Below are 11,747 nucleotides of genomic sequence, written 5' to 3'. Positions count from 1 at the left end.
GATGTTCTATGTGTATGCAAAATTTTAGCGAGATCCGTTCTTCAAATATCTATCCAAACATTCGCATTTATAATATTAGTAAGATTTGTTTTCAATTTCAAACGGTCTATCAAAAAAATGCTTAATCTTACGATGGATTTTCATTGGAGAAATCTGTACAAAAACATATTGTGATACATATTCGTAATATTTAAAAAAAAAACGAGATAATAATGTTAATTTCGGGAAAAAAAACTACAACGTAATTGATAGGCGATTTTATCATTTAGGATCACCGGATATAATATTTGACAACAAAGATTTTTTTTCTATATAATACCTACAGATTAAAAATTCCGAATATCTGGTGACGTCAGCCGGTAACGTAGGCGTAGTGATTATGTTGAGTAGAGTGGCGTGGGCTGTGACGATATACCCCACCTAAATTGACCGCACTTGAGTAAATATTAGGTTAGGTACCTAAATGGCTAAAAGCATAGACGAAAAATAAGTGTACTAAAATAGTCTGTGGTAAAATTCGTAAGTAGTCATCAATATTGTATCGACTCGAGATTTACTGATTACTGTCAAATTCCATTGATGGTGGCCATTAAACTATTACTTTTTCAGTTCACTAGATAAAAAAGAAAATCCAAGTTTATAAAGCCTAACTGCGTAGCTATCGTTTTTCTAAACTATATTCGTCACGGACAGCGTACAACATTTTATAATCTGTACTCAAATAAATTAGTTTACGAGTATATTCAGAATAAAACACTAGGTGAAAAAGGGATAGCTAACACTATCTCTTACTACCCGACATATACGAACATTTTCGAACTATTAAACAAGTATGAGAAATGTGCAAAGATGATCCTGGAATATTTAGTTTTTTTTACACCTCAAACCAGTTCCATCATTTGCAGAACAGGTCGAGGTCGATGTACTTTGTGCTTTACCATTCGGCGTTGATAAATATATATAAAATAAAAAGCTTCAACTACAAACTGTCATATTTCCACATCCATACAAATATAGTGTTTAGTAAAACATTTCTCTTTCCATTCTTATGAGACATAGGACATTAACCTCTCGTCATAAAAGTATGAGCCATCCACAACCTGGTGAATTACAAAATCTTTTCTAACTCTGCATTCAGCATTCCTACGTGTACTATTATATTATTGTTATTGTCAGAGGATGATAGTAATGTTTGTCTTTAGATATTCATTGTTTATGACGAATGGTAGTCATGTCTTCGTAAGTGGGTGAGCCCATTACAAGTAAAGGAAAGCGCGTACAGGCGTATCCCACAAATTGTACCGTACGCAGTGTTTCGTGGGAAAAGTTTGAATGTCACTATACTGTAGCGTCATTGCGGAAAAAGTATAGATATAGGATGATTGTGAAAGCCTATTGCAAAAGACATTCGAAGTGTGACAAATCATTGCTGCGTCCATCGTAATTATACGGTATGGTAAGGTAAGAGAGTAGAACGCAGAACAGAAGAGAATTGGGGAATGCTTTAGAATTTCTTTTGCAACCAGGGAATTGGAATACAACTGTTTTGTCTATAATACCAATTACAATGGAACAATGTTTAAGCAAAGAGAACAATAATTTGTAGCGATTGTAGTACCACGTCGCACAGTGGACGATTTTTGATAATAATAAGAAATAAATTCCATCTTGATACCTTTTCGCGTTCCTGAGAAAAAGGGTCTTGACAGACAGACGGACGGACAACAAAGTGATCCTATAAGAGTTGAGTTTTTTTGCTTTCGGGGTACAGAACCCTAAAAAGTAACATAGAAGCCGACATTCCTAAATAAAACGCTATCGCTTATGACTACATCCTCAAGTTACAAGACTGAGTCACTGAGACAAGCACTGATAACGCTTATCAATAAAATATTTACGACTCACGTTTAAAGATAAACGGTTTATTTAACTATAGCGTGATCTATGTGCGTGACAATTTCATTTACGTTAATATATGTATAAGTTTATACATGCGAAATATAATTATAAGTACACCCATGGCTATTAATTACAAAATAACTGAAAAACTTTAATTCCATAATGGCCGCTGTCTATAGCGGAGACATGTGGGCGACGGTCGTCTGTTACATAATTTATGCATTCTATTACAAAGAAAATCTTGATTTGATCCTTTTATAACATTTCCATTTAACTTAATATAAAATCACACTTGTACTTTTGTCGATGACAGCCATTTTCATTGTTGTAGGATATTCTATAGTCTAATTATGCTACGTCCTTTAAACAGAACAAGGTCAGGGTCACATATTCATTGAGGATAAACTGAAGGTTGAAGAAAATACTTTGAAGCTAAATAAATATATTAATGGTTTTTTTAGTTTTAATTTTAAGCTAACATTATGTTACAAGTACGGATATTTATTTTATTTTTATCTTACGGCCGCGATTTGAGGTTAGTTTTTTAAATATCAGCAGCAGTTGTATTGTTTAAAATGGAAACTTTATTTTTGAAGGACATTGGGCCTTTTTGAGATATATATTACATGGTTTTATTTCTTTGTTTCAGGAGTATACGATTTCTTACGTGTTTTCACTTTCGTTACGGATAGAACAAAAACTTTTCATTGTCTGTATCGACGATAATTAACTATACGAATTAGAATTCAACTAATTTAAAGACTCTACGGCTATTTAACAAAAAAATTGACAATCATACATCTCATTTAAATATAGTAAGATTAGAACATATACTATATAGGAAATAACGATGAATGATGGAACATTTATAAAGAAGGTATTATTATTCGTGACGCAATATGACTATAAAGTGTTAAAACAACAGGCTAATTTTCGGCCGAATTTATAAAAATACGTTAACAGGCAAAATTAATAAGGATAATTTTATTTTTAATGCATATATTGGGCGGGAGACTTCATTTTTCGATAGTTTTATAATTTTTTGCAATACCAATGACAAAATAACCTCAAAAGCCAAAATAATAATGTTACGTCTTTGCACACGTGAGTAGCACACAAACCATAACCAAATTAAATCTTGAAGTTGTAATTGGCTGTTAGAAAATTCTTGAATATATAAACAAGGTTAAATGCGCTAGTACGTTACTAGCAGAATTATTTTATTGTGGGAAAACTGACACTTATCTAACTAATTACAAGTTTTAGAGCAGTGTAAAAATATTTTTTTTACATGAGTAACTATTAATTAGAGATCTTAAGTCTAAGGGCGTGTTCCCACTTTGTCGTGAAGGTTAATTTATCGTCTCGAGCTGTTCCCATTATAACGAACGGCTGTTTGATGTCAATTTTTTTCATCGTTTAGCAAGTATCGTACCTAGCTGTTCTTATTGGATAGCGACGATATTTTATCAATGATTTGTCGTAAAAGTATTGAAAAAATCATCACGAATTCACTCACAGAAATAACAGAAAAAAGTCGTAGGTAACAGTTAATTGTGTTGTCCTTTATATTAATTTCAACTTCATTTAAATAAATAAGCCACTACACTTAAAATTATTATCTGTCGTAGCGACGAAGTGGGAACGCGCCCTAAGTTCTTAGGTCTTTGGGTTAACGTTCACACATTTATTTCTTGTTTACTGCTTTAAAATATTTTTATCGTTGCTAAGATGATCATGTTCACATTTGTATACAATAAGCGATCGAAATTGCGAAACATCTTCTAGGTCACGGCTAAATGTATATTGGACAAGGCTGATGTAAAAATTAAAGTTAGTGTCCACTAGTGTCCACATCTCCACCAAAACGTCATGGTACTTTTTATTCTCGTTGATTTAATAGAGATAACGACATGTTTAAATTGGTATTTTGGTGTAGAAAAAATAAGTTCAGTTTTAAATGTTTAATTCTCTAGCTTTCGATTCAATTTTGCGATCAAAAAATACATTTTATAACCCAGTTTTTAAAAAGCTTACATATATGTTTTCTTTCGACATCATTTCTACTGTAAATATTTAGAAACGCAGACTAAAAATAGGACAACTTTGATTATTTTGGTGTTTTTGATAAAAATTGTTCGAAAGGGGACAATAGGATAGATTATTCTTGTTGTTAAAGATCAATTGCTACACTGGTTACTTGGTTATTAAGCCGCACATTATTTTTTTTTATTCTACATAAAGGTACAGCCTAGTGACCATAAATGACTCTAGTTTGACAGAGAATTAGTGGCAGAGTTTTTACTTTTTATAATCCTTTAATGAGAAATTTATTGTAATGAAACTTGTTTTACAGTAATTTTCCGATGTCATCCGGGAACTTAAATAAAATAAAGTCAATGTGACAATGTTTCAAGACAACTGTTATCTACGCAAGTCTGTAAACTGAACAAATTACACATGATCACTTTATAGATAACACAAATAGCCTGTAGAAGCCACCGTCACTAAGTATTTGCTTCCTTTGACGCTATAATTACCACGATAAAGGAATTACTAATTACTTTTTTATCAATAAAAACGTAGGCATATGTCGGAGACCCAATTCGAATTCGACTTTTTGATTGCATTAATTTCTTTAACAAAATTGGGAACTTTTTATACAATTGAACAATTGAAATAAACAATTCAATAAAATTTCTAGTGAAATTGACAAAGGCAATGCAAGGAAATGATGACAAGACTGCTGGACTCTTGGGTAAACGGGTCCATAAGTTATAGGGGACTTCAAAAATGGCGCCAAATGTAAATCTATAGACTCTTCGGGGTTACTTATTTGAGTGCTTATTTTCGTCATGCAATATTAATAACGAACAGATCGATTTACGACATTAAATTATGATGGGCCAACCCCACATACTTTAAGGCAGGAAAATGATAATAAATCTATAAGTTTCTATCAACACAATCCAACAAGCTGATATAGATTTTGTTATCTATACATAAGAAGGGAGACTAACCGCTAGGCAGCTGACGATATCAATTATATTGTATACGTGTAGCCGAGGTCAGAGCCGCGACAAAACATAACATTGTTGTATAGACACGCTTTAGACGACAACTCTATTATAATATTTGAAATCTTACTTAATACATATTATAAATACGAAAGTCCGCTGTATGGATGTTTGTTACTTCAGAACTACTGAAAACATTTGGATGAAATTTGAAACAGAAATAGATTACAACCTAGTTTATTTTTAAATCTCCTAATAGTTAAAAATATAAACAACTACGTGTAGTTAAATATTTTTCAGATAGTTTTACGGCGTCTTGCAATAATTCAATTGGATACTTTGTCTAAATAGAATCTTATTTTGTATAAATTAGTTATGAAAAATCAAATCGAGTGAATAGATATTTTTCGAGTCATACAAACATACGGAAGCTGCAATTTTATATATAAATACAATAAACAATGCACCGCGTGTTTGCTACAAAGCAATGCAGCTATTGTTGGCCGGATTAGTCATTGTGCTGTGAAAATAGCGCGGTGGATTAAAAAATCAATTTCTTTTATTGCAATGGTATAACTCTTCTTTGCTAGAATTGCCATCTTATTTCACGATAAGACTGAAATAAAACTTTATCATTATTCTACCCATTTCCCAGACGGAATTAGAGAGCCTCCGGTACTATTCAGAGCCCTGTCTTTAGGGAGTAATGTAAGTATTACGGTTAAAAAAATTGGATAGCAATATATGTCAATAATAATAGAAAAAAAGCACATAAAACGTAGTCTCAAATGACAATGATTGATTATATAGGTAAAAAGTATAAATTATAGAGGAAAGAATGTCCTGAACTTGACACAGATTTTGGGCGAATTGCCCAAATAATGCTAATGATAGCCGAATATGTTATGCACAAAACGTTTTGGGAATCGACTAAACAATATAAGCCTAATATTGTAGTTTGTGTTCACTTATCAAATTAGCGACTTTATCCTTATCATTTCAAAGCTTATAAGCATTTATACAAGTGTCGCTTGTACGTATTGTTACCAACAAATACAAGGCGTTACGTCATCGCACGCAATTAAATTACCGTCAAACACGTTCTATAAAGATTAATTTTTATGTGACTAATGCCTAAATACATAAACGTTCCACGAAGCGTGTGTACGAGACTTATAACTTTGAATTTTATAATACAGATTATTGGAATATTTTGATTAGTAATTTTTTTTTTATAGTTAAAAACAATACTGTCAGGTTGCAAAAATGTTTATTCTAATACAGAAGTCCCTGGCTGGATATATTTCCCTACAAAAAGTTCCTATTATTAATCACTTTTATGTCTTACTTGAACTATATGTTGGCTACTTTAGGTATAGAATGTTTTTATGTAGTTTTTATTAAACAGAATTTCATTGCTAAAAAGTAAATATACAGGAAAGTCACTATGAACATATAAAACAATTCACTCCATTAAAATAGCAAGAAATGAGGTCAATGGATACTGGGCCAAATTAATATCGTTTAAATTCTCCGCTATATTGATGTGCTAAATTCGTAATGTAACTATAACACTTTTTTCGTTCTATATTAAATGTTATTGTATACTTTAGTGTTGCTATTTCTACCGATTTTTTTTTTATTCCAACCATCTATAATTTCTTATTGATTATGTCATGCCAACTTTCTCAAATTTAACTATATTTTTTCTTTGATTTTTAACCCTAAGTTTGATTTGTATTTTACAATATTGAAATAAATCAATTTGTTATTAGGGTTCCGTACCCGGAAAGTAAGAAAACAATGGATCCCTTATAGGATCAATTTCTTTTTCTTTTTAATTTTAATGCTAATTTGTCATTACCAATTTTAAATATCATTGAATTTACATAATCGTTTTAATATTCAATCCAGTATCTATTCAAGGAGAATATTTAGTCTTTACTGTTTATGTGTCTATCGGCAAGATTTTTAAATTAAAATTCGTGTAAGATTGTTTGTATTCAAACTCTAGAACTTCAGATTGTAGCTGAGTTAGGCAGCTACTCAACTAATAGTACTTAATGACTTATTCAATCACTTATCGTCTCTCTAAACTCTATCATTTTTGAATTATGAATGTTTTATGTATTTACCAATTACATTTTAATGGCTTCATATTTATTGCTATTAAGATTATTATTTATAAGTTTATATTAGATATATAGATGCTATTTTATCTATAGCTCAGAATAAATTTAAGCATGGTAGTATTCAGGCTTTGTTAACATAAACAAGTGACCTTCAGAGGTCAATCATAATATGACAAATATGATAGGTTTTAAGGCAAATGCTGGGTTTCATATAAATATTGTGTGAGGTTAAGCTCAAATATTAAAGAGAGGACTTGTACTGTGATTCAATTATTTATTACAATTATGTACATGCCCTCAACAGCGAAAATTAATAAAAAAATATTACAAAGTTAACAATGAATGTTTCCATTGAAGCGGAACAAAACATGTGATACGCGGGAATGTAGTCAACGTACTTCGTGCAAGAATCATAGAATATGGGACTCACTTCGCTCACTGAGTTCGCTTTGGTACCATCCTAAATGCATTCGCTCTAGCGCCGGTTGGGCGCAGGCAGCTCTGAGAGTCACACACTGGCCGCTCGACCGGCCTTCGCCGCTAGCTAGAGGGCCGCTGACTCCGGGGCCATCAACGGAGACAGGGGACCCGCCACGCGACGGCCCCTCTCCACCTCGAACTTTAGGTCAGCCGGAGCCCGTCGTCCACTGCCAACAGTGCCATCTTCAGGTAGAAAGGCTGCTACAAGCAGAGCGCAAATCACCAGCAAGGCTCCCAATACGAAAGGTGGACCTGGCACCAATCTTACATATTTCTCCTCTGGTTTTCCATCTATACCAGTCACAGCATGCTCCTCATTGAGATCCACATGGAATAAATAGAATATAACTCCAAACATTGCTGGTCCAAGACCGTTACATAGTCCTCTCACTCCAGTTACCATTCCTTGTACCACACCCTGGCGGTCGGCCCGGCTGTTCACCGACACATATGCACTAATCGCTGGGTAAGTCAGAGATCCAAGAGCTGCAAGCACTCCTGCTGCCCACATCATCCATGTGCGGCTTCCGAAGCCATACCACATGAGCTGGAGCATTTCAAATAACAGTCCCACCATAATTGTATGTTTAGCTCCAAGTGACCGCATTAAAAATCCAAGCACTACTTGTACCGCAATGCTGAGCACTCCAACAATTGCTATGAATATAGCCACTTGTACTACACCAAAGCCCATAACTAATTTTAAATACACAAATATGCAAGAATACTGTCCGGCTTCAGGGAGGTATGAGAGGAACACTGCCACACACAACATCAGCACTGTACGTTCAGCACCAACCTTCCTTAGAGCGGCAAATGGGTCGGCCTGCTCCCAACTTATAGCAGGTCCCCAGCCACTCGGTCTCACTTTTTCTGGCAGGCTCTCGGGCACCGCTACCATTATGAAGAACACATCTAAGACCGCAACAGCCGTGGCGGCGGCTACGACCAACGCTTCGCCGTATAAATCCATGAGATAGGCGCCGAGGGCGGGCGAGATGACCATGCTTGCAGCGAAGGTAGCGGACACTAGGCCATAGGCTCGAGAGCGCTCCGCCTCTGTCGTTACATCAGCCACGTACGCGAACACAATAGAAAAAGTCACAGCAAACACTCCGCTAATACTGATCATCGCAAAAAACCACCAAGTGTTTATGGTCATGAGCGGGATCGGCGCGCACGTGAAGAACACCGTGACCAGCAGGAAGAACTTGCGGCCCCACACGTCGGACAGGGCTCCGATTAGTGGTGCTGACAGGAACGATAGAATGCCCTTGATTCCCATTATGAGCCCGTTCATCAGGAAGGTATGGTCCGGGAAAGTAGCGTTTAGCACTGATATTATTGGCATCGTTAGCAAGCCCCATGCGAAGAACTCCAAAAAGATGACAACTAAAGCGTGGAAGACTGAAGGTTCACCGATGCCCGACATTGTCATAATCCCCTCTTTCATAACAGTTTTTCTATTTCGTATCACCATTTCTACTTCAGTTTTTGTAGTCTTCGTGGGAGTCATTTAAGATTTAATCGATTTGTTTTCCTACCAAACTACTTATATTATAGACATATTGGAACCCTAAGCACTACATTGATGAAATCTATAGAAAACGCGTTATTGCCTTCAACGTCAAATAGTCACTGAAAATTGAAAAACAACTCAATATTTGTGTTGCTATATTAGGAATAAAAAACTTAAACATCAAAATATTGTCTTACACTAAAGTTGTAATATTATTAACGTATTCATTAATCGTAAATAAATATTTTTATTTTGATAACTTTTTTAATGATTTTTTTAAAATCTGATTTGGAATAAAAATGTCAACCATAACCAATTCTCTATAGCTCAAGTCAACGTCAACTTCAAAACTCAATGAAAAGGAGGCGTATTCTTATAAATTGAATTGTAGATTTTCAATATCTTTTAATAATGGTATTTATTTGAAATTATGGAAAGCAATATGTAATCTTTTAACATTTATAAGAGAATATGACTGTGTATTTACTTATTGCAGATTCGTTTCATCCTCATTCAAAACCGTGCTGGTAAGACACGTCTTGCAAAATGGTATATGAATTTTGACGATGATGAAAAACAGAAATTAATTGAAGAAGTACATGCAGTAGTTACTGTACGCGATGCGAAACATACTAATTTCGTTGAGGTATGAATCTACAAAATTCAACACAATACGTTTTTACAAGCTTTCATTTGATCCCCATTCAAAGTTGTTTTATATTTGACTAAACAACTCCATACATACATATAAATTCCTTGGCTAATACATAGTTCATACTATATATTTTCAGTTTCGTAACTTCAAAATAGTGTACAGAAGATATGCTGGTTTATATTTCTGCATTTGTGTGGATGTAAATGACAACAATCTGTGTTATCTGGAGGCAATACATAACTTTGTGGAGGTGCTCAATGAATATTTCCATAATGTATGCGAATTGGATTTAGTATTCAACTTTTTCAAGGTAAGAAAGAAAAAATGTGTATCCAATTAGTAACAGTAGTAAGATTTGACTATAGATCTGCTATTTTTTGTTTCTCTAAAAATTTCAAAAGAACAATTTGTGGGTTTGGACTTAGGCAGTCACAGTTGTAAGTTAACACAGACATAAAATAAACATTCTTTTTGTCCTAAAACTTGGAATTTTTACTGTGAAAGCATCTGTAGAATGTGGAAAAAGTATACTTTACTAAATTTTAACTTCAACTTTCAACTCAGTGGTGTCACAATATGAATATAGTGTTGTCAGTACCATTATAAAATCTTTCCCATGTAGTCACTTATCCAATACCATATTTTCAGGTCTACACAGTTGTTGATGAGATGTTCTTAGCGGGAGAGATCAGGGAAACATCTCAGACCAAAGTATTGAAGCAGCTGCTTATGTTGAACTCTCTAGAATAAGCAATGATAAGGCTTGGTTATGCTTGTAAGCTTATAAGTAATTGTGTAGAGGTTTTGTGAATGTTACATAATTGTTATGTAGTATCGTCAACACATATGTAGGTAACTATGTTGTGTTTTCACATTATGTAAGGGATGATAATTTTTTTTACAAAGTTTGTAATGAAATTTACAGTTACATACACAGTTATTGATACTCCAAATTGATTTGGCTTATGAACATTTTATATAAGCCCTTTTTGTGTAAAAAAATAAATTCCAGCTTGATACCTTCACTCATTCCTGAAATAAACATTCTTGACATACAGACAGATGGACAACAAAGTGATCCTATAAGGCTTCCGTTTTTTCCATTCGAGGAAACCCTTAAAAATGATCACTTTTCTCATTAAACAGATCTTGAGTTTAAAATTTTACTTTTATTATAATAAGCATTAAGATCTTTGTCTGTTAGAAATATGTTTTTTTTTTACGTTTGATAAGCCAGTGCTTGACCACCATCCCACCTGGTGTTAGTAAGTGCCTATTCACTCTACTTTTGAAGGTCCCAACATCATATTTGGACGGAAAAACAAATGTTAGAAAATATCTACAGATGGTCATTAAAGTTAATTAGATAGAATATTTTCCAGCTTTAAAGATAAATGTATGTATTGAAACACAGAACTTATTCATTCAAACTTGTTGAGACATTTTGTCCTTAGCGCTGAATAGTTTCCGAGACCATTGGAGAACCTTTATCAGAGAACCCCACTCATCCAAGTGGTTTAGCTCTTATATATTATTTGTTTTAAAATTTTAAATTGACTTTTCAGGTTCAGTATTGTTCTCAACTTTTAGTCAATGTTTGATGTCATAGTAAAAACATAGTTTATATATTTGAGATTAGGATGTTACAGTGCTGATTGGTATGTTAGCATTAATTTTATATGTATATAGGTGATATGTATGATCTTTTGTGGAATTACTATATTTTTATATGTGTTTAGTTACTTTTAAGATATATTGCTGTCTCCTAAAATCCTGCTTCAAAATATTACGAATAATTTTTAAAAAAGTGCTGGAGATGACAAAAATCTTAAGTTTCTTCTTGCATGTGGGTAGTTTAAAATATTCTAGATGTGAAACGTATTTAAATGTTTATTATCATATAGTTATTAAGTGTTAAATAAAACATGTATCTTTTTAATTGATTTATTCTTCGATCTTATAAAAATGTATATAAACAAAACATATGAAACATAATTTGTTTTTTATTTATAGCAAAAAAAAAAAATATCAAGAAAACCGATGCT

At 33.4% G+C, this 11,747-nt stretch overlaps 2 protein-coding genes across 2 annotated transcripts; one reads left to right on the top strand and one right to left on the bottom strand.

Annotated features, from left to right (window-relative positions):
• Nucleotides 1–5,156: 5,156 nt before the first annotated feature.
• Nucleotides 5,157–9,160, bottom strand: LOC106120293 (hippocampus abundant transcript 1 protein). Its single transcript, XM_013315597.1, has one exon. The coding sequence runs from the start codon at nucleotides 9,042–9,044 to the stop codon at nucleotides 7,593–7,595; it is 1,452 nt and encodes a 483-aa protein (XP_013171051.1). The 5' UTR covers nucleotides 9,045–9,160; the 3' UTR covers nucleotides 5,157–7,592.
• A 213-nt stretch (nucleotides 9,161–9,373) lies between these two features.
• On the top strand, nucleotides 9,374–11,621 carry AP-2sigma (adaptor protein complex 2, sigma subunit). The gene is made up of 4 exons (XM_013315484.1): nucleotides 9,374–9,461; nucleotides 9,544–9,693; nucleotides 9,839–10,012; nucleotides 10,351–11,621. Exons 1-4 carry the CDS (start codon nucleotides 9,459–9,461, stop codon nucleotides 10,450–10,452), a joined length of 429 nt encoding a protein of 142 aa, XP_013170938.1. The 5' UTR covers nucleotides 9,374–9,458; the 3' UTR covers nucleotides 10,453–11,621.
• Nucleotides 11,622–11,747: the final 126 nt, after the last annotated feature.

The sequence above is a fragment of the Papilio xuthus genome, unplaced genomic scaffold (genome assembly GCF_000836235.2).
Source record: "Papilio xuthus unplaced genomic scaffold, Pxut_1.1 DF826961.1, whole genome shotgun sequence".
NCBI classification, from domain to species: domain Eukaryota; kingdom Metazoa; phylum Arthropoda; class Insecta; order Lepidoptera; family Papilionidae; genus Papilio; species Papilio xuthus.
The sequence above is the reverse complement of the archived record's forward strand: the minus strand, read 5'-3'. Positions and strand labels throughout refer to the sequence as shown.

Bases quoted from the DNA above. Each gene is read 5' to 3' on its own strand.
- AP-2sigma (XM_013315484.1), top strand. The intron at 9,694-9,838 runs GTATGAATCTAC...ATATATTTTCAG, and splicing joins AACATACTAATTTCGTTGAG to TTTCGTAACTTCAAAATAGT. The intron at 10,013-10,350 runs GTAAGAAAGAAA...CCATATTTTCAG, and splicing joins TAGTATTCAACTTTTTCAAG to GTCTACACAGTTGTTGATGA.
- LOC106120293 (XM_013315597.1), bottom strand. From the start codon at position 9,044: ATGACTCCCACGAAGACTACAAAAACTGAAGTAGAAATGGTGATACGA.